This window comes from Mytilus galloprovincialis, chromosome 3 (assembly GCF_965363235.1).
Source record: "Mytilus galloprovincialis chromosome 3, xbMytGall1.hap1.1, whole genome shotgun sequence".
NCBI lineage: Eukaryota > Metazoa > Mollusca > Bivalvia > Mytilida > Mytilidae > Mytilus > Mytilus galloprovincialis.
The window spans coordinates 26,423,633-26,445,195 of record NC_134840.1 but is presented as its reverse complement, the minus strand read 5'-3'; the positions used below and the strand labels follow the sequence as shown (position 1 = coordinate 26,445,195).

The window sequence follows — 21,563 nt, the reverse complement described above, 5'->3', positions numbered from 1 at the left end:
TCTTACCAGCTACTTTTTTAATAATGAATTCAAATGAATCGAAAACAATGGGAATAGATAGACAAAATGAAAAATTGAAAAAAAACCTATAATTCCTTTAAATAGATATCTGACGGTTTCAAAGGAGCATATGTTCAAACCCCGTAATTTTATGACTTTTTGGTCATATTTTATTAGACATTTTTTGTCTACCTTCTGAATGTTAACATCTAAAAATCGTCGTTAAACTTTTTTGTTTATAATAAAAGAGAATTTCTAACATTTGGTCTGAAACTTTATAATATCTATAATTATAACTAGCATGCAATGTGTACATTCACCGTCCAGCTTATCCCTGCTCAATTGCCGATCTTTTGAAATTTTATAACACTCACTGTAGAAGATTATTTTTTTGAAATTCCAAAGAACTCATTGTATAAGGAGAATTTTCGTTACATTGTGTGTGTCCTTAAATGAAATGGAATGGTCAGTAATGCATCTTTTTAAATTTTACCTAAATTATTTTTTTTTGCAGCGAAGCATGTCCAGACCTGGTATTGGTCGTATTGGGTAGGGGGAAATAGTATATAATTTCAACCAAGCAGATAACTGGTTGCCAGAAAATTATCAAAATAGGAACTTTTCTTTTTTTTTAATATTGTTCGTCCGAATTAACATCATCATAAACGCTGTCATTCAATATTTAAAACCGATTGGACTATGAAAAATATACTGAACTCTGAAGCCACTTTGTTCGACAATCAAGTTTACGACCCACTAATAAGATCCGCCTTCTTACAAAAATGATCATTTGCTCAAAATCGATTATGCACATATTTAGTATATAAACACAGATGTCTGTTTTCGCGGTAAGGGTTTGCTTGCTTGCTAAGTTGATTCTCCATTATTTGTTTGGCTATTCCCAGGTAAGTGTATTTTTCATAATCTGTTTAAAAACTTAACTATATATTTTCTTTATGGCCATAATAGTGTGTTTTAAGCAGAATATAATGATTGTAAGGCCATTCTTGTAAAAATGTTTCTTAACAACTTTTCTGTCAAAATCTGGAACAATCTTTTCACGCACAGTTTTTTCATTTTTTGTATTACTTTGAAAAAGTTTTGAGTAAATTGAATTATTGAAATCCTTAATTGTGTTATACCAGATTGTTTGTGGTTTTATTTCTTCTTCTTTTTATGTTTAGTTTTTATCTTGTTTTGTTTAGTTTTGCTTTGTTTATAAAAAAGAGGTTGTGGTATGATTACCAATGAGACAACTGTCCACAAGAGACCAAAATGACACAGACATTAACAACTATAGGTCACCGTACGGCCTTCAACAATGAGCAAAGCCCATACCGCATAGTCAGCTATAAAAGGCCCCGATAAGACAATGTAAAACAATTCAAACGAGAAAACTAACGGCTTGTTTGTTTGTTTCTGTCTTTCTTAAAACCATGATTTGAGATAATTGTTTACTTCGGTATATTTCAGTGTACGCCACCGTATTAAAGAAAGAATAACAAAATTACAAAATGCCGATATTCAAAATTATGCAACAATAACACCAAGAACTTTTGTTTACACGTGCTAGGCATTAATAGAATATCATCATATATTTTAATTTATATATTAGTACGATCTTTTTTGTAATACTTTTTACATTAACCAGTGTAAATAACATATTTCAAAACTAATTGACGATGATGTGCTGTCAAATCTTTAAAACCAGTTACCTCCCTTCTTTAAAAAAATCACATTGCATCATTACGACCCTTGCTTGAAAGTCATATTTTTAGAGAGTTATGTTTGAGGTTATTCACTAATTAACATCAATTAATGTACTTTTAGGCAGCTGTTAAGATACAATTATTGTATGTTTGGTTTTTACGGGAAATATATTTGAAAGTTCATTAAAACACGAAGAAATATGGATAATTGTATGGAAGGGCTTAAATTTCATTTCCTACTGGTAGATATCATGTGGTCACAAATTTAGTTATGCACTTCTAAGATACAAAAGTAACGTCTGTCTTCAAGAGCTTTTTGCAAACCTTTAATGGGTTTCAGTGACCGATGAGTCTCACTATTCTTTATCTGGTACATTTAATGAGTTAAAAGAGGTAAAACGTTTTAAACTACCCTTTGGAAATGAATGAACGAAATCAAAAACTAAAAAAAAATAAGAGTACGAAAAAACACTACAAGTGTCATCGTTTGGAGTAACACAAAGCTTTTTGATTCATGTGAAGTGTTGCTTTTTCTTTATACATGTTTAAAGAACAAAACAGTTGAATCAAACATCCCATGCACGTAATAAAGTTTTGCATTTTCAAGTTCCCACAGTTTTGGTTTCATTCACCAAGGATAAGTTTGTTGTAACCAAAATGGAGTCCACTTCTGATTCTGAATTTTGCATCATATGGTGTTTGTCTGTATCGGACACAATTTCCCATACACTATTTGGTGCCTTTTTTTTAAACTGTTTTGCTTATATATGATAACTTGCTTATTGAAGCGAATTTATTATTCAGATTCTAAAAAATAACCAACAAATGAACATGACAAATGTTACAACTCCAGCCCCATCATCCAGTGGTGGATTCCCGCCAATGTTGATGTTTTTCATTTCTCTCCAGCAGACGGTATTTATCTCGGCCTGTGTTGGTAACGGATTAGTCATCTTTGTTTTTACAAAATACTTGAAGTTCAAGTCAAATACTAATAAATTTATCGTCAGCCTTTCTGTAGCTGATTCCTTTACAGGCATTGCGTCTGGGATACAAGTCTTTTACTTCTTGTATCCAAACATAGCCACCGACAAATATGTTTGTTTTTTACGCTATAATATAATCAGCTATATGACATTAACTTCACAACTCACCGTCATGCTGGCAACCTTAGATAGATACGTAGCTATTTGCCATCCGCATAAATACTCAAAGTTCATCAACGAAACGACATCAAACGTCATGTGTATACTACCATGGTTACTGGCTATTTTTGATCTTCTACCATTTTTGGGATGGAACAATTGGCTTCCAGGGATGTCATGCGTTTATGGTTTATTGTTTTCAAAATTATGGTATGGAACAACATGTGTCATTATTTACACAATTAGTGCTATGACCTTTTTGATGTACTTATCCATATTAAAAACAGCATGGCGATATCATAATAAGATCAAACCACAGCAAACTGACCATCAAAATCAGATGAAAACAAAGGCCATGGAAAAGGATATTCGTAGTGCAAAGGTAACAGGCGTTGTAGCCTTGGTGTTTTCCCTGTGCTGGCTGCCTTATAAAGCAATACAACTTCGAGATGCAGTATCTGGTGAAAGGAGATCACCACTTTTGAATGAGATAGGTAACTGGTTAGTTTTTCTGGGCATTTTCAACAGTGTTGTGAATCCTTTTATTTATGGCTGGAAGCGACCCGATTTTAAGAGACAATGTAAAAAAATATTTTCCTGTTCACACAGTTAGTGTTGCAAATACGAATGAACACAAACAGTTCGTGGAAGCAAATAATAATTGTCGTGTATTCATGTATGTTCTTACTGGAAAACATCGAAACTACAAAAACGAGTACAAAAAGACCGACAACGGCGATACAATGCAGCGACATTTAACGTTTAGAATTTAAAAAATGATACTCCATTTCAAATATCCTGCTACAACAACGAAAATGACAATCATCGTTTCTAAAAGGACCTCGAGAAATTTTGGTGTTAGTTTATTTAAAAAAAATTCTGTTTGTTAATAAAATTGCATTGTTTATGATGAAATGTAGTAAAAGTAGGTGCTCGATGAGTTGTGATAATTTATCCTTTGTAAAAAAAATTATTGTGTCCTTTTAATTATAGCAAATCATTTTATCCTTGATATTATCAACAATCGATGTGTTATCTTATAAAATAAATATTGGCACTGTTTGGTAAGCTCATATCCAGGAGAAATATATCGTCAAAACATTACCACCCCGTGAACCGCAAAAACTTTATCTTTTCAAATTAATTCCCATTCTAGGAAGGACGCTATTAAGACATCAATCATTAAAAAAAACGTTCTGATAAACTGTAATGAAAATAATGTTTAATTGATATAAAACATAACATTTATGCAAACGACGAAAACAGTAGGCTACCAAAACACATTCTATTATATTTGCCTGTCCCAAGTCAAGAGTCTGTAGTTCAGTTGTGTATTGTTTATTTTATTGTCTGTCATATTTGTTTTTCTTTAATTGTTTTGTTGTAAAAATATCTGTAAGTTGTTCTTAAGTACGCATGATCCCTATGACATGATCTTTCCTGTTTTCATGCCAAAAAAAAGAATTTTCATACCAATTTCACGGTCCAATGAACATAGAAAATGATAGTGCGAATGGGGGCATCCGTGTACTGGGGACACAGTCTTGTTTAAATTTTTAAATGCTAAGGTCCTTTGTGAACACATAAATTAGTAACTTGCAAGAGCCTTTATATAAACATAACTTTTTCCATTTTTTTTTATAGATATTGAGCAAAGACTAATATTGCTTAAATTTCGGTTTCACAAACTTCTTAGGCAATTATCTCGATATTTAATAATGAATAAGATAGACAGGTCTTTGTACGGTAGATCATGTTGTACAATTTATAAATACCTATTTGATAAAATGAAAATGGGGAATGTGTGAAAGAGACAACAACCCGACCAAAGAGCGGAAAACAGCCGAAGGCTACCAATTGTTGTATATTTCGGGTCTTTACAAATGATACTTGAATGTCTGTACAAATCTATTTGAATCCATCAGTGAGGTATAATTTTATTATTTATATACATAGTTCAAACCAAAATTTAATCAAAGTGATGGAAATCACTCAAGGAAAGATTAGAAGAGTAGTTTGAATAATTTCCTATTAAGGTATGGTGGTGGAAAATGAACATTTATAAAGCACTATGGCTAAAAATTGCATTAAAAGGATGTCTCTAGAAGGAAAAGTGTTTTTTCTAGTACGAGGATAAAATGAGCTCAAATTAAATAATATGGTTCTCTTAATTTGCACAATTTTATTTAAACTGCAGTTTATATCTTATCCAAATAACATATTGCAAAAAAAAAAAAAAAAAAAATGCAAATCAAAAATTCTTCTGCTTAGTAAATTTTACCAACTATCCTTGTAAGACATAAAATCTAGAGCAACAGCTAACAACTTTACAGTGTCAACAAAAATAATCTAAAAGTGTTGTTTTGGGGCATTTTTAAAATATTTTTCAACACAAGGCATGGAAAATGTACTTTTTCAACGTAAACAAATTAAAAAAACTTATTTTATTGAAATGTGGATTCTTTCTTGATTGCAAAAATATATATTCACTTCTCTAATAAAAATTCAAATGATTAAAATAGACATTATGATTAATGGTTTGTTATAATTAAAAGTTTTAAAATTTTAAAACTGTTTCAAGCCAAATCCTGATAAAAAAAAATAAGTGAACTAATCTAAATTGTTGATTATTGGAAATTTATTAAGTAAATTATAGGCCTTACTTGAATACCTTTTATATATATGTATATTTATATTCATATTTCATTTTTTTTAAGATCTTGTTAATCCATTAATCATTTATCTTTCAGACATAATTTACAGAATCACTTTATGTAATGTAGATCAAAAGAAATAGGCAATAAATAAATCTATCATCCTTATATACATATCAAACATCTAATATATACATTTGTGTATTCAATTATAAGGTCAAATATTTGTATATTGAATTGTATATTAATGGATATGCATAATTATGTAAGACAGAGGTTGAAAGGTAATGTGGTCGATTTCATTGACAGTTTAGGAGGTGGGGCATTGTAACTAAAGGTCTACCTTGTCTCTGATTGTTTGTTGATAATCACAGTTGTCAATCAAACTAGTATTGTATCAACTTGATTGAAAATCTGGACCTTAGATTCTCTGTTTTTTACAATCCAAGATGGCGAAAGACACCCATACCACCTTACCATGAAAACATTATCCAGCTATCAAAATTTAAAAGAAATTGACGCAGAAATCTGTTTTTTTTTTTTACACAACGATAGACATGCCTAAATCTGAATTCCCCTTCTCAGCCAAAACAACGTATAATTTCTCTGTTCTTTTTAGCATGAGTCGAATCATAAAGCAGAGTAGCAATCCATTTTTATTACAACATCGTTTCCGTTCTTTCTCTCAATCGATGGATCCTTCCACCAATGGTCGTTTTGCATTCTGGACAAATGCTTCCTTCAGTTTCGCCTGCACTGGCATCGATTGCATACACATGACCTAATAAGGGAGAATAGTTGTCTTTGCTATACATTATTCATACATGTAACATATATAAATAGTTCATATGTTTTTGTTTGTTAAAGTCTGTTCCTTTCGCCTTTTCCAGTCAGAATCGAGAAAACCAAATTACTATATTATTAACTATACAAGTGTGGACACAGATAAGTGTGGATAGTATATTTGGATGTTTGACAGTGTTTTACTGTATGACAAAAGGAGTTCTATGTTTTTCATATGGTGTTATTAACTGTGTTGCACGATGACAACCAATCTGAGCATTTGGAGTGTTATTTATTTAATATCCTTTTTTATGAGGCATGGAGGAAACAGTAATTGCATTAGTTACCAAATGGTTATGATAGAATATGTTCTACATCTTTGATTTTGGATACATTTTGTAGCTAGGAGAGCAACACATAATTGTTTTTTTATTTTTTCTAAATGGGAGATGATATCTAGATTTGAGAACATGATATAAGGAGCCTGTAATTCAGTGGTTGTCGTTTGTTTATGTGTTACAATCATATTCGTTTTTTGTTTATTTTTTTAACATAAATAATGCCATTATTTTTCTTGTTTGAATTGTTTTACATTTGTCATTTCCGGGCCTTTTTATATAGCTGATTATGCGGTATTGGCTTTGCTCATTGTTGATGGCCGTACGGTGACCTGTAGTTGTTAATTTCTGTGTCGATTTGGTCTCTTGTGGAGAATTTTCTCATTGTCAATCATACCAATCATTTTATATGTTTTTGCTTACTATTTGTATGGTTCTATTTATATTACTTTGTGGTGGATCGTCAGTGTCATTAGTAATTTTTTTTGTTAAAATGTCAAATTTTTTTAACTATACCACAAACGCATTCGAGTAAAGTTAATAATTTATAGGAAATATATATCTAATTAAAAATTTAACCTCTGATCTGTTTATACGCATATGCAAGTCACGATTTATCAATATTGGCAAAAAGATTGAGACAGGGGCTAACTTACATGCCTTACGGGGGAGGGGGAAACATAAACACGAGTTGGCTTCATTTAATATGGTCGACTAACTAAATATTGTACAATCTGAAAAATTTTTAAACTCTAGATAGCATAATAAATAAATAAGTTTGCGAAAAACAAATAATAACAAGGTCAATTGAAACGAAAACGCAAATATACAAAGAACAGTCCAGACTACCAAGCAAAAACTAAATATTAAGAAATATGAACAAAACATAAAGAAGAGTTTTAAAACGGGAGAAACTCTGGTACTTCAGAAAGGAAAGAGATGATGATTCTCTGTAAAAACGAATAAGATAAGTAACATTCGATGATTTTATAACAAGAAAACAAAAATGCACTTTATTTGAACTAGTTTACTATATCTAAAACTAACTGATCCCCTATCTTGATATTTATTGCTAAGGGCTTTATAGTCTACGAAAAGCGTAAAGTGTGTTTTTATTATACGTCAGTCGAAATAGAGATGTTGCTGTAATATAAGTGAATCAATGGTGAAAATAGATGAATTGTTTATAAACCCATTCTTCCGCATATATGTTTATTATTAAGATATATATACTAAATTTTGGTTGTATGAGTCAAATATAGTGTTCAAACGTATTTGCCGGGTTTTTTTGTGTGTGTTTTCATTTTTAGCTTTTTAAACTTTGATCTTCGGTGATGTATTTCAAATTTGTTGTCTGATGGTTTTTACTATCAATCTAAAGAAGATAGAAATGGCTACAATCACTAATTAACTATTGGAATCAAAACACACCAAATCATAAACGTTACTTGTATAAAGGCTATGAACGATATAGACCTCGATATATTTTCAAGACACATGTCAGTATGTGACCTCTGGAAGCATTTTAGTTTTGTGTCGCTGTATTGCTTTCATTGACTTAATTACCCGCATCTCCTCTTATTGGAATTCAATCTATTTTTTTGTACTGTATATATATATATTTATATATAACATTAATAAGTATATCCATTTTGCATATATATATATATATTTATATTTCTCTAATTCTTCGTCAATTTATCCCTTTCTGCAACCATTGTATAAAAAAAATTAATCAACGTGTGGTTCGTTTGATCTCAGTACGTCATTGGTTAAAATCCGATTATGACGTCGAATTTTCTTGCTTTCCTCTGAAATTCCTATTGTGACGGCATGAAAAAAGGCGACAGGTGGATGCCTGATGACGTCACATAGAAAGAACACATCTTTTTTCAGATCATTGGAAAAGAAGGAATAAGTTTGCCTGCATAATGTTAGAAAATCATTAGAGAAACAGATTCTACCACCAAATCTCGTGTAATACGATATTTATCCACTCTCGACAGTTAAATTTTAAATATTTAAAACACTCGGGCAAGCCTCATGTTTTAAATTTGAAAATTTAACTGTCTCGAGAGGATAAATATCGTATTACACTCGATGCAGTGGTAGAATCTATATATATATATATATATATATATATGCAAAATGGATATACTTATTAATGTTATTGAAAATACAAAAAAAACATTTGTTTTCATAATTTTCAGTAGCCATACTTCTTTCAAAGGTATATGCGAACTGCAATAAAGATGAGAAGCAAAGTAGCGCATGTTTCTTTCCTTACGCATACACCATGTCAATTATATGATTTTTTTTTTAACTGAAAGGTTCACGATAGAATTGAAAAAGCAGTAAGAAGGAAATCAGCTCGTGAAATCTTAATCAGTAACAAGAAAAACATGCACTATACTATATAAAAGTGTATAAAAGTATCTGGTTGTATACTAATTCTACATACCGTTTTTACATTTGTACCAATAACCTTTATACAGCTGCTTTGCATTTACCAATACTGTTCTCACTCCTTCCGATAAACCAAGACCTAATCGAGGTACGAGGTCTTCAACGACCTTGAGAAATTTAGTAACAAAGACCTTTCTCCGATCGATAAGTGGATTTCCATCTGTCAGGTATCTCGCAACTCTTCTTAGATTTACATCAAAGGATGCGTCCATTTTAACGTCAGATTTTAATTTCCACTCTTTGAGAAGTGAATATTTTAGTAAAAGATTGAATCTTTCTATTTCTCTCAATATATCATCTGTCTCCTGGAGAGTGAAGTAGCTTCGATCTTTGATGATGAAATCGTGCAACTCGTCTATTTGTTGCAATGCATTTAATAACTCTATCCCCCCAGCTCTTGATTTAACAACTTCGTTTTGATATTTCTCTTTAATTTCTGATAAAGTTATTAAAAGTCTTATCTGATTTTCTACAGCTGCAAACTTATTTTGGGATGATATCTGATTTCTAGAGTAAAGTTCATTAAATATCCTTCGGTCAGCTGAAACTAATGATCTAGATTTTCGCAGCGCGGAATACTCTAGCTCGGATTTTCTTTGCTCTAGTTTTTGTTTTACAGTTTCAATGTCTTTCAAAGTCTGCTTTATCAGGTTACCGTATCTAACATTTCTTCTAATTGGCTTATTGCATTTTGGGCACTCTTTCAACTTTACCGGTGTTTTTATTTCACGAGTCTGGCTATCATTGTCCATCCATTTATCAAGCCAATCTACTTCAAAAATATGAGAACAGTCTTCCAACTGAACAAAAAGCGCATAAGGCTTGTCGTCTAATCCCGAAAATATTTTGGTTAACTGATCTTTGTTGCATATTTTGCATAAAGTTAGACAGGGCTCGCCACAAACCCCAATACACCGATGACCACATCTTAATAGACAACTACATCGGTGATAACATCTTGGTCTATCACATGGCTGGCTGCACAATTTGGTACAGCGAAAGTGTGGACATTGCCATTCACATTTCTCGATACACTGTATACACAGTTCGCCGCAAGTTTTCTGACAATTGCTGTGAATACACCGATTTTCACACTTAAAAATACACGGAGGACAATTTGAACAGTAGTTCTTGCACGGGTGTTCACAAAGCAGTGTACGATTACATCTCTGTTTGCAGGCTTTATGAAGCCTTCCTTGGAAGCACTGGCCACACGTTCCTTTGCATAAATGACCACAACCAATTTCACTTTTGCAAATTGACGGACATTGCATATTGGACATGTAACACTCGATTGTTGCAGAATGTCCACATGACCAGTCCTTTTTGACTAAAACTTGACATCTATCTGTATGACTTTCCCCACAAAGGTTTTCACATAGGTGATTGCATTTTAAAATTTTCTGACATTTATCTGTGCAACTCCATTTTAAGGGATCCATAGAACATGGAACATTTTGAATATGTCCACATATTGGTAACGTTTTATCGATAAGAAACATGCATGGAGGGCATTTGTGACTACATCGGCCTTGACATCGGTGTCCTAAATCACATGCTTTTTTAACGCAAGGTTTCATACATTTGAATTGTTCATGTTTCCTGTCGCTTACATGACAAGCTTTTGTACAAGTATGACCACATCTGAGACGTACATCACAGGGTTTCATGCAACCTCCTTCTGGTGCTTTCTTAAAGTCGCTCCCCAACCTTGCGTATATTCCTTTATCATTAGGATGATTTTGGCAGTATAGCGTCAGACCGTCACTAATAAACTCATCATCTTTAGCAAGGTTTATTATGGACTTCCATAATTGATTTTTTCGTGCTAGCATTTCAAAATTTCCTACAACATAAAATCCCTTTTTTGCACGAGATAATGCTACGCATACCCTGTTTTCAATACTAAGAAAACCAATGTTATCTTCTGCATTGCTCCGGACTAAGGACAAAATTATGATATCGTTTTCCTCTCCTTGGAAATTATCGACTACTGTTATTTTGACACCATCAAAAATTGACTTTGGCATTTGTTGTTTAAGACAAAAAAGTTGTCCTGAGTACAAGGTCAAAACTGTAATTTGATAGGAAGAATAACCTTGTAAAAGTAAGTACTTACAAAGTCCGGCGATATATTCGGCCTCATGTTGGTTAGAGCGGCTTCTGGATTCTTCCTCTGAAGACTCTTTTTCAGAATGGTCGACGAAAAATACATTTTTTGAAACACCCTTTATATCCTCATATGTATGAACAATATCGTGATTCAACAAACTTGGATATATAATTTTCATGATTTTTGCTATTTCTGGACGCATGCGATGCTGTTGCTGGAGACAATTATATTCGAGTTTGTTCTTTATCATTCTTTCAAATAAAGACAAATCAAGGTTAAAATTTTGTGCAAGTTTATACACTGTTGGGTTAGGCTTAAGTTGTTGATGATCGCCAATCAAAATCAAATGTTCACATTGTTTGCTCAAAGTAGTTATCACATGAGCCTCAAGAACCTCTGCCGCCTCCTCTACTACTATTATTCTTGGTCCAAGTTCTTTAAGTACTGGTTGGTATTTTGCTGCGCATGTAGTTGTCATGCCAATTACAGTGGCGTGTTTCATTATATCTTTATCTTCTTGCATCTGTATTTCTAAATGAGCTTTGCATGCATTCTTAAATTCCTCTTCATTTTGATCGATTTTTCTATGAATAATGTTACAGTACTGAAAAATCCAATGTCGATAAAGCCGCCATTTATTTTCTGAAGACAAATTCCAAATATCACGGATTTGTGAAACTTCTGCATCATTCATCGAATCATTAGAACGAAGTTGTTGTTTAAGATTTTTCTTCATGCTTCTCTTTTGTTGACCCTGAATTTCCCATTCATTTAAATTATTCTTTGAACGAAAAGACATTTCAGGATTAATAGCGTCATCGTCGTCCATTTCAGATACATTAATAGCAACAGTATTATCACCGATTCCTAAGCTGGAAAGACTATTGGTTACTTCTGCAATAGCCTCGTTTTCATTGACGTTGTCCTCGTCGTCGTAAGCATCTGTTTGCCTTTGCTGCGTTTCTGCATCAATTTCATTGATAACGTTTACTAAATCGTCTTCGGTTGTTGTTTCTCTGTTTTTGCTTATCCTTTCTTTGGTGTTTTGTTGTAACAATTGTGCGTATCCTAGCCATTCAATTAAAGCACATTCCTTTCGTTTTTTGGCGTTCCGAAAGTCTCTGGTGTTGTCTTGCAGCTTAACAAGTTCATATCCCCTAATCAAATTTCTGAAATGTGTTTGGCTAATAATTGCTTGAAGACATTCTTCGTGTAATATATTCATTTTTGCACTTTCTATTCTCGCTGCTAGTAAATTGATACTAGTTCTAAGGGCTTTTACTCTTAATCTCGTTTTAGTTCTTTCTTTATAGATGTCTCTAGGTATACTCCGGTTTCTTCTCAGTGTTTCACGTTTATTGGCGATGCTATAATTTTTCATTATCTCACTAGAGCTTCGCCCACCTAAGCGCAAGACATCACCTTTGTAAAAGTTAATAATTCCTTCTAAAAACTGATCAAGAGCATGATTCGTATAACACACGACTAAAAGCGGCTTGTTGTTATGTTCTCTTGTAATGGGGTCTGTAGTCCACAATGACTTGTTATGGAGCAATGCTCTTACTATCTTTAGTCCAATATATGTCTTTCCGGTACCTGGTGGTCCTTGGATGATCACAAATTCCTTTGAAAGAGCTGTGCGAACGGCATCGAACTGAGAATTGTCCAGGTGTAATAGCTCTGGATCTGGCCAATATCTTTCATCTGTAACTTTGATATTATTCGCCATGTTGGCCCTGGCACTGAATGTATATACGGGCTTTGAAGCATCTTGTACGCGTCGGCCAGGTTGGTGACTCTCGTCTCTCAACCACATATCTTCATCAACCAAAGGACGCAGATCCATCCGAGCAGATGGCTGTCGACAAAGATAGGCTGGTGGCTGAACATTCACTTCACAATGTACAATATATTTCTCAAAAGGCAAGTCTCCTTCTTTCATGTTCTGTAGGCCAAGCAGTACGTGTCGATATGCTTCAAAATATGCACTTGTCTCTGCCATGACGAAGATGGTTCCTTGAGGAACAGATGTTAACCTCTGTGAATCACACTCAAACTGAAGGTCAACCAGTCCCTTTCTAACATCTTTTAAATCACGGTTTGCAACAGTAGCAAAAAAGAACGTTTCAAATTTATCTGCGGATAAAACAACCAATGAACCAAAAATAAGTCTCTTGCTTGACTCCCACCGTATACGATTAAAACCAGGACACAAGAATGTGACGCGTTGACATAATCCTAAGTTGCTACAAGTTGGACTAACTATTTGGACATCTGTGTATATTCTTACATCTTGCAACCTCGTCGTTTTTCCATTAGTACTTACAGCTTCTATATATTCTTTGACACCTTCCCTAAGAGGAGCAATAAAATCCTCCCTTAATAAACGGAACTGTACATCTAAATAGTGATTCAAGTCAAGATAACGACCCTCAACTTTGTTGCGGCGTAAGAACGGCATATCTTGTACATTAATGTCAACTGATTCGGGAAAGACTGGAATGTCTCTAAAGTTTTCAGGTGGCAGCCACTCATCTTCAGCAATAGGCATATATCGCTTATTTTGTTTCGATGCATTCTGTTTAACAACAATTTGTTTTGTTTCCTTCCATTCTTTGAAGGCAGCAGCAAGTTTATAACTGACACCACCACATTCATTTTCGACTGCTTGGAGAACTCCCTCTAACATAGCTAATACTCCTAAAGAAAGCAACATTGCATGAGGAACTCTCATTTTCAATTGGGTGAAAATCATCATAATGTCTAATAGTCTGTCTTCATGTAACTCAATTTCTGATGAAGGTAGATTCTGAAGTCTAATCATATAGTCAGTAAGCGTTGCTTTTAGGAATTTGGAATCTTCTAATATTACAAGAAACTCCAACAGCTTTTGTGATAATGATTCACACTGACATGCTTTAGCACAGCATCTTAAAATAAGGCGAAACATCTCTTCGTCGTGGTCCGTCTCATTAAAGGCATCTTCCAGAGAGTCCTTGTTTGAAGTACAGTGAAGAAGAATTTCGTTTGATTCTTTATCTTTCAACTCAGTAAGCCTCCTGAATCCAAACAATATCCGCCAAGGTTTCCTTCCTGGTCCGATAGAACTGCTATTAGGTCGCCTGAAAAAAGTTTGCAATCATAACATATGGAGAACAAACATTGTTTGTTGCATGGCTGTGAATAATATTTGATATTTCTTTGGTTTGTAAGTACAATGATGTGCTGGTTTTTTTTAATTTTTTTATGTATGATGGTAAATAATAGGTATAAAAAGTGTGTATAACCAAGTGTAAAAGGTCGCGCTTCTACCTTTGGTATCTTAAATATTGTCCAGTTAAAAAGATTACACAAATCAAATAAAGGCAACAGTAGTATACCGCTGTTCAAAACTCATAAATCCATGGACAAAAAACAAAATCGGGAAAAACACACGAAATAGTTTTTGCACTTTCTATTCTCGCTGCTATCGAGAAAAACACACGAAATAGTCTGTTACGTGTGAAAATACGAACACGGTTAATTTAATCTTCTTAATCTAATATCATCCTTACTAATTAAATTTACCGAATGTTATACCGTGATTTGCATTTCACATTTTTGTCTTCTTTATTAGATATGTTTATCATAAAACACAGGATTATAAATTGTTCTTATTACCACTGAAAAGAAAAACGTTTTTGAAACATATGTTCCAGGTTTTTTTCGTTCAACATTTATTTGCTTTAATCTTTTATTTTATCAAAGGGGCATGAGTTACGAGATATGAAAAAATTAATATGATTCAATGATTCAATTCGCTTTTAGCAGCAAGGTTGGTTCAATTTTGTCAAAATAATCAAGGAAACAACAGTGAATTATCAATTATTCACTTGCAGGCGAATAATTCGACCTGACTGAATACGTATTCATTTAACCTTCAATTTAGCACATTTGATGGAGATTGGTTACACACAACATTACAAGAATAATACGCATGTTGATTTAACACTGTTTTGACTAAGGTTCATGAATTTTGAGTCTTATTAATACAAAACTTAGAAAATGTGGCGTGATAGTCAGTGAGACAACAATCCACCAGAGACAAAATGACGTAGATGTAAGCATGTAAGCCACATATAGTAATCTAAACATTTTGAATATTTTGTCCAAACACTTACCGGCAATCATATTCGCTTCGTGATTGATATCCCCTTCCTCTTCCATAACCTCTACCCCTTCCAGAACCTCTTCCTCGTCTTTGTCCTCTATACGATTGGTCGAAACTATAACACAGTTAAGCACTAAGTAAGCCGCAAATATTGGTTCTGAATGTCGATATATTTTTTAATTGCTTTGCTGTTGTTTTTTTCTATGGTCGGGTTGTTGTCTCTTTGGCACATTCCCCATTTCCATTCTCAATTTTATTGTGCGACCCAAAAAATGGTGAGGATATGAGATCTATAAACGATCACGAAAAAAACGTAGGTTGATGTGATATATATTTTTTAGTTTGTTTTCTTTCAATGGTAAAAGTAAATTGTTGTTTACTGAGGTACTTTATCAGTTAATGCACTATCAATGGTTTATTTAAACTATGTGTAGTCATATATATTAGTTGACAGAGTGTCACTCATTAAAGAATAATAAGGATCCTTTTTAGAGGATCGTCAAATCCTTTTGAAATCCCCAGAACATTTTGAAAACAAGAATGTGTCCTCAGTACACGAATGCCCCACTCGAACTATCATTTTCTATGTTCAGAGGACCGTGAAATTGGGGTAAAAACTCTAATTTGGCATTAAAATTAGAAAGATCATATCATAGGGAACATGTGTTCTAAGTTTAAAGTCGGTTGGACTTCAACTTCGTCAAAAACTACCTTGACCAAAAACTTTAACCTGAAGCGGGACAGACGGACGGACAAACGAACGGACGGACGGACGAACAAACAAACGAACGAACGAACGAACGAACGGACGGACGGACACACAGACCAGAAACAACACTCTGATTCAAACAAAACATTCTTTGAAACTGATATTATCAAGATGCTTGATTTCTTGATTGACAACATATTTGTTACGTTTGGAGGACGTGTTTTTCAACAAACCGTCGGCATTCCAATGGGAACCAATTATGCCCCTCCTGTTTCCGACTTGTTTTTTTTATAATTATGAGGCTGACTTCATACAGCAACTTCTTAGGAAGAAAGATAAGAAGGTATCAATATCCTTTAACTTTACTTTCCGCTATAAAGATGATGGTCTCTCACTAAATAATTCAAAAATTGGTGACTATGTTGAACGCGTCTATCCCATTAAACTAGAGATAAAGGATACAATAGATACAGTTAAGTCTGCCTCATATCTTGACTTACATCTCGAAATTGACAATGAGGGTCGGTTGAAAACTAAACTTTACGACAAGAGAGGCTCAGGCGATTTCAGCTTCCCAATTGTGAACTTTTCATTTCTATGTAGCACCATTCTAGTAGCGCCTGCATATGGAGTATGTATTTCCTAATTGGTACGATATTCCCAGGCTTGTATTTCCTATCATGATTTCCTTGGTACAGGGTTGCTGCTCACAAGGAAGCTATTAAACCAAGAGTTCCAAATGGTGAAGTTGAAATCATCCCGTCGTTAATTTTACGGACGCCATCACGATTTCGTTGACCGTTGTGGAATAACCGTTTCACGGATATGTTCCTTATATCGTAACTTCAATCCACTTCCCTTTTCACAACAAATGTGACCTCCCGAATTAGACTATTTACAGGGTTTGTTATAACATGAGCAACACGACGGGTGCCACATGTGGAACAAGATCTGCTTACTCTTCCGGAGCATCTGAGATCACCCCAAGATTTGGTGGGGTTCGTGTTGCTTAGTGTTTAGTTTATACGTTGTGTCTTATGTACAAATATCAATAACAATGTAAAATTCATGCTCTGCAAAGTTTCTGCAAATATTTTTATAAATAATTTGAATTTAAGTCCCACGTCCAAATAATATACAAATGACGATGGCTATTTTGGCATTTTAATGAGACTTTTCGATAAACTTAATAGGTATTTTTTTTTTTACCTTTGCGCCATTTCAGGAAAATATCGGGTCCGTCGTCTGAAAATCAAAAAAGAAATAATAATCAAGGAATAAGATTTGTTTAATGTAAAGAACAACACTTTGAATGGTTAATTAGTTACCATATGAGTTAGACGAAAGGAAAAGGGATTATTAAGGGAAACATCTTACCTTTCTTTATCAACCGGAGGCAACCATTATACCAGCCCAAACAAAACATATATAAAGTCGACTGTTGAACTTACTTTAAATAAAGCTAATGCTAACAATGACCGCTGCCCTTTCCTCGATCTTGATATCTATATCATTAACGGAAAGCTTATATACTAAAATGTATGATAAAAGAGATGATTTCTCATTTCCTATCTTTAATAATCCATTTTTAGATGGTGACGTTCCCTTGTCACCATATTACGGTGTTTAAATATCTCAACTTGTACGATTCGCTCGTGTATGTAACAATGTTTTAGATTTTAACGAGAGAAATTTTTTGTATTACTGAAAAATTATTATTACACCAGGGTTTTCGATATCACAAACTAGTCAAAACATTTACTAAATTGTATCATCGGTATAAGGACATCATTCGTAAATATAGCTTAACATGCAGACTTCTTATACGTTCAGGTATTTCACATCCAAAATTTTATGGAAATATTCTTTATAAAGCACACAAATGTCAGTATTCACCTCAGAAGCTAACAAAACCTTTAAATAGACTTATTAAGAAGGGATATAGTTACGATACTGTTGTCCGGTCATTAAAGATTGCATATTTTGGCGTTAATATTGATTTACTTATAGGGTCTTTGCATCGGAACTAAACACATTTATTTAAAAACCAGTTGTTGGCATGACACGGGTTAGGTTCTTCTCATATATGTTATGATGGTATGATCCTAAAAGGGAAGGATTGTGCCTGATATTCATATGATGAAGACATAATCTCTCAATCAGTTTAATTGAAGTCTGGAGCTGGCATGTCAGTTAACTGCTAGTAGTCTGATGTTATTTATGTATTGTTGTCATTTGGTTTATTTTCTTTGGTTGCATCTTCTGACATCAGACTAGGACTTCTCTTAAACTGAATTTTAATGTGCGTATTGTTATGCGTTTAGTTTTCTGCATTGGCTAGTATTAATTAACAACTATTGCATGAACAATGTAAAATTGGGGATTTCTAGAATGTATTTTTAATAACATGCTGTATGCCCTGTGCAGTATGCTGTTTTTGACCTACGAAAAGCTAAACAGTACAGTATTGGCGTGCAATCTGAGTAAATACAAATGTACATGTGATCAAGTTTTAATGAATCACAAATCCTTAAAAATATTCGATTAATAATATAAGTAAAGTCTACTTTACTTCCTTTCATTTGATATGCGAGAACCTTACCTTTTAAGACAATTCATTTTTTGCACTCAATGACCCCACCAACAATTTTACGGTCCAGAAATTTGTTCTTTAAAATGTGCACTTTATATATAGACTTGCAAATGATATGCGACAACATTACCATCTAAGATGTTTTAGTATTTGCACTTAATGACAGTTGACCTTGGTTGCAAATGAAAGGTCGCATGAACTAAAGACTTTTGGTGAATAATCTTAAGGTATACGCAATTAAAAGTAACTGTTGTAGGGTCACATAACTTAAAAGTGCGGTGCTGAAATCCAACACAGTGCCACCTGGTAATAATTCATATACAGACCTCCTTGGTGTTCAAATAAAGTAATGATAGCTTAAAAGCAACGAAAAAGGGGGAGCATGTCGAAGAAAAGTAATGATTACAGGGAGATTACTTCTTATATGGGATGATGAACTTCTACACAGGGTCATCAGGTAATACTTCATGATGAGGTTTATCGATGATCCTAATTTGGTCATGATAACTTCAACAAGAGTGCACACACTGAAATGTCTCGCCTTCTTTACTAATCATTGATATTATGTTGAAAGTCCTAAGTATAAAGCTTTATTACAACTGTCACATAAACTTAACATTAACCAAGATAGCTAAACACAGACCAATGAACCATGAAAATGAGGTCAAGGTCAGATGAACTATGCCAGGCAGACATGTACAGCTAACAAAGCTTCCATACAACAAATATAGTTGACCTATTACTTATAGATTAAGAAAAATAGACCAAAACACAAAAACTTAACACTGTGCAATGAACCGTGCAATTGAGGTCATGGTCAAATAAACCTGAGGGACTGACATATAGATCATAATATATTTCCATACACCAAATATAGCTGACCTTTGGCATATAATATTAGATAAAAAGACCAAAACTTCAAAACTTAACTTTGACCACTGAACCATGAAAATGAGGTCAAGGTCAGATGACATCTGCCCGCTAGACATGCACACCTTACAGTCATTCCAAACAACAAATATAGTAGACCTATTGCATAAAGTATGAGAAAAACAGACCAAAACACAAAAACTTAACTATAACCACTGAACCGTGAAAATGAGGTCAAGGTCAGATGACACCTGCCAGTTGGACATGTACACCTTCCAGTCCTTCCATACATCAAATATACTAGCCCTATTGCTTATAGTATCTGAGATATGGACTTGACCACCAAAACTTAACCTTGTTCACTGATCCATGAAATGAGGTCGAGGTCAATTGAAAACTGTCTGACGGGCATGAGGACCTTGCAAGGTACGCACATACCAAATATAGTTATCCTATTACTTATAATAAGAGAGAATTCAACATTACAAAAATTCTGAACTTTTTTTTTCAAGTGGTCACTGAACCATGAAAATGAGGTCAAGGACATTGGACATGTGACTGACGGAAACTTCGTAACATGAGGCATCTATATACAAAGTATGAAGCATCCAGGTCTTTCACCTTCTAAAATATAAACCTTTTAAGAAGTTAGCTAACGCCGCCGCCGCCGCCGGATCACTAGTACTATCCCTATGTCGAGCTTTCTGCAACAAAAGTTGCAGGCTCGACAATAAAAACGAGGGAAAAAATCTGCTGGGAGAATAATATTAATTAAAAGAAGAGACGAAATAAGAAAAAACAATAAGGTCTATCCCATGTTGGATAAGACTTTAAATTTATAAAACGAAATATACAAGTCATATTTACCTGCATGTCGTTATTTCTCAATATGATTCTGGTATCGATTCAAATGGATCAATAACCTTGATACCGAAACGTAGATATTGACTTTTTGAAAACCCAAGAATGTCATACTATTGTGTCTTACCTATACCTGTATACAATATCGAAGTTGGAAGGTAGCCAACATCCCTATTCAGTAGTTTTCAGAAAGTCTGTTGAGTTGTAGCGAGGGTTACATAACTATTCCCTTATCAAATGAATTTAAATATCTGTTGCAAGGTTTTGTATTACCTAAGTGCAATGTTTAATGACGCATTTTGCAATTATTCTCTTACTCTTTATTAATGAATTGTTGATGGCTGTTATGATGCACAATACATATATGAAATAGGTTATAATAAAAATATAAACATGAAGTATTGGAAACAAAATGAAAATGAGATTTTAAAATTAAGAAAAATAGGAATGGGACAAGAAAATGAAGAGACTTGTATTGACTTGGATTGGTGTGGAGTAGAGCGGAGTGGAGTGAAGTGAGGTGAACTAGAATGAAACAGAATGGCGTGGAGTGGAATAATGTGGAATATAATGAAAAAGATCAGAATCAAATAAAATAAATGGAATGGGAATGGGAATGGGAATGGGAATGGAATGTAATAGGAATTACATCCCAGCTCCTTTGTTCTAACAGGGGTGATCTGAGCCGGATCACCCCAACCAGATCACCCCAGTTTGAGTTTCTTTGTTATGCATGCTTTCCTTTGTTCTGTAACATTTTGGCGGGAATGTCAAATCCACTATAAAACTTATAATTAAATATACAATTATACGGAAAAGATTATCTATCAAAATTCACGTAGAAAAAATCCAGTGTATATGCTGGGATTCGAACTCAAGACCTTTAGCATATCAAGTCACGACACAACCACTACACCAGGACGACTGGATACGAACTATCAGTAATTTAACATACTTAAAGGAAGCAAGATATTTTTATAAGTGGGGCGAGTTGGCAGACCTTTATTCGGTGGGGTTTAAACCGTTTTCGTTAATAAGTGAGTTGTCAGTGATTGTTCAGTTTGATTTTACACTTTTTCAAAAGTGGGGTAGGTCAGTTAACAAGAGTGGGGCGATTTTTTCATAAAGTGGCGATATAGGTTGGGCCGATTGGCCAGTGGGGCGAGTTTACA

The 21,563-nt window shown here is 33.8% G+C and overlaps 1 protein-coding gene and 1 long non-coding RNA gene across 2 annotated transcripts; one reads left to right on the top strand and one right to left on the bottom strand.

The window, feature by feature from the left end:
• The first annotated feature begins 2,517 nt into the window (after nucleotides 1-2,517).
• LOC143067555 (adenosine receptor A2b-like) lies at nucleotides 2,518-3,791 on the top strand. The gene has a single exon (XM_076240897.1). The coding sequence runs from the start codon at nucleotides 2,535-2,537 to the stop codon at nucleotides 3,465-3,467; it is 933 nt and encodes a 310-aa protein (XP_076097012.1). The 5' UTR covers nucleotides 2,518-2,534; the 3' UTR covers nucleotides 3,468-3,791.
• A 2,360-nt stretch (nucleotides 3,792-6,151) lies between these two features.
• On the bottom strand, nucleotides 6,152-20,485 carry LOC143067556 (uncharacterized). The gene is made up of 5 exons (XR_012975972.1): nucleotides 20,398-20,485; nucleotides 17,277-17,312; nucleotides 15,369-15,473; nucleotides 9,091-14,330; nucleotides 6,152-6,289 (listed from the first exon to the last, which is right to left on the bottom strand). It is a non-coding gene; the product is annotated as an uncharacterized LOC143067556 (long non-coding RNA).
• Between the last annotated feature and the right edge of the window lie 1,078 nt (nucleotides 20,486-21,563).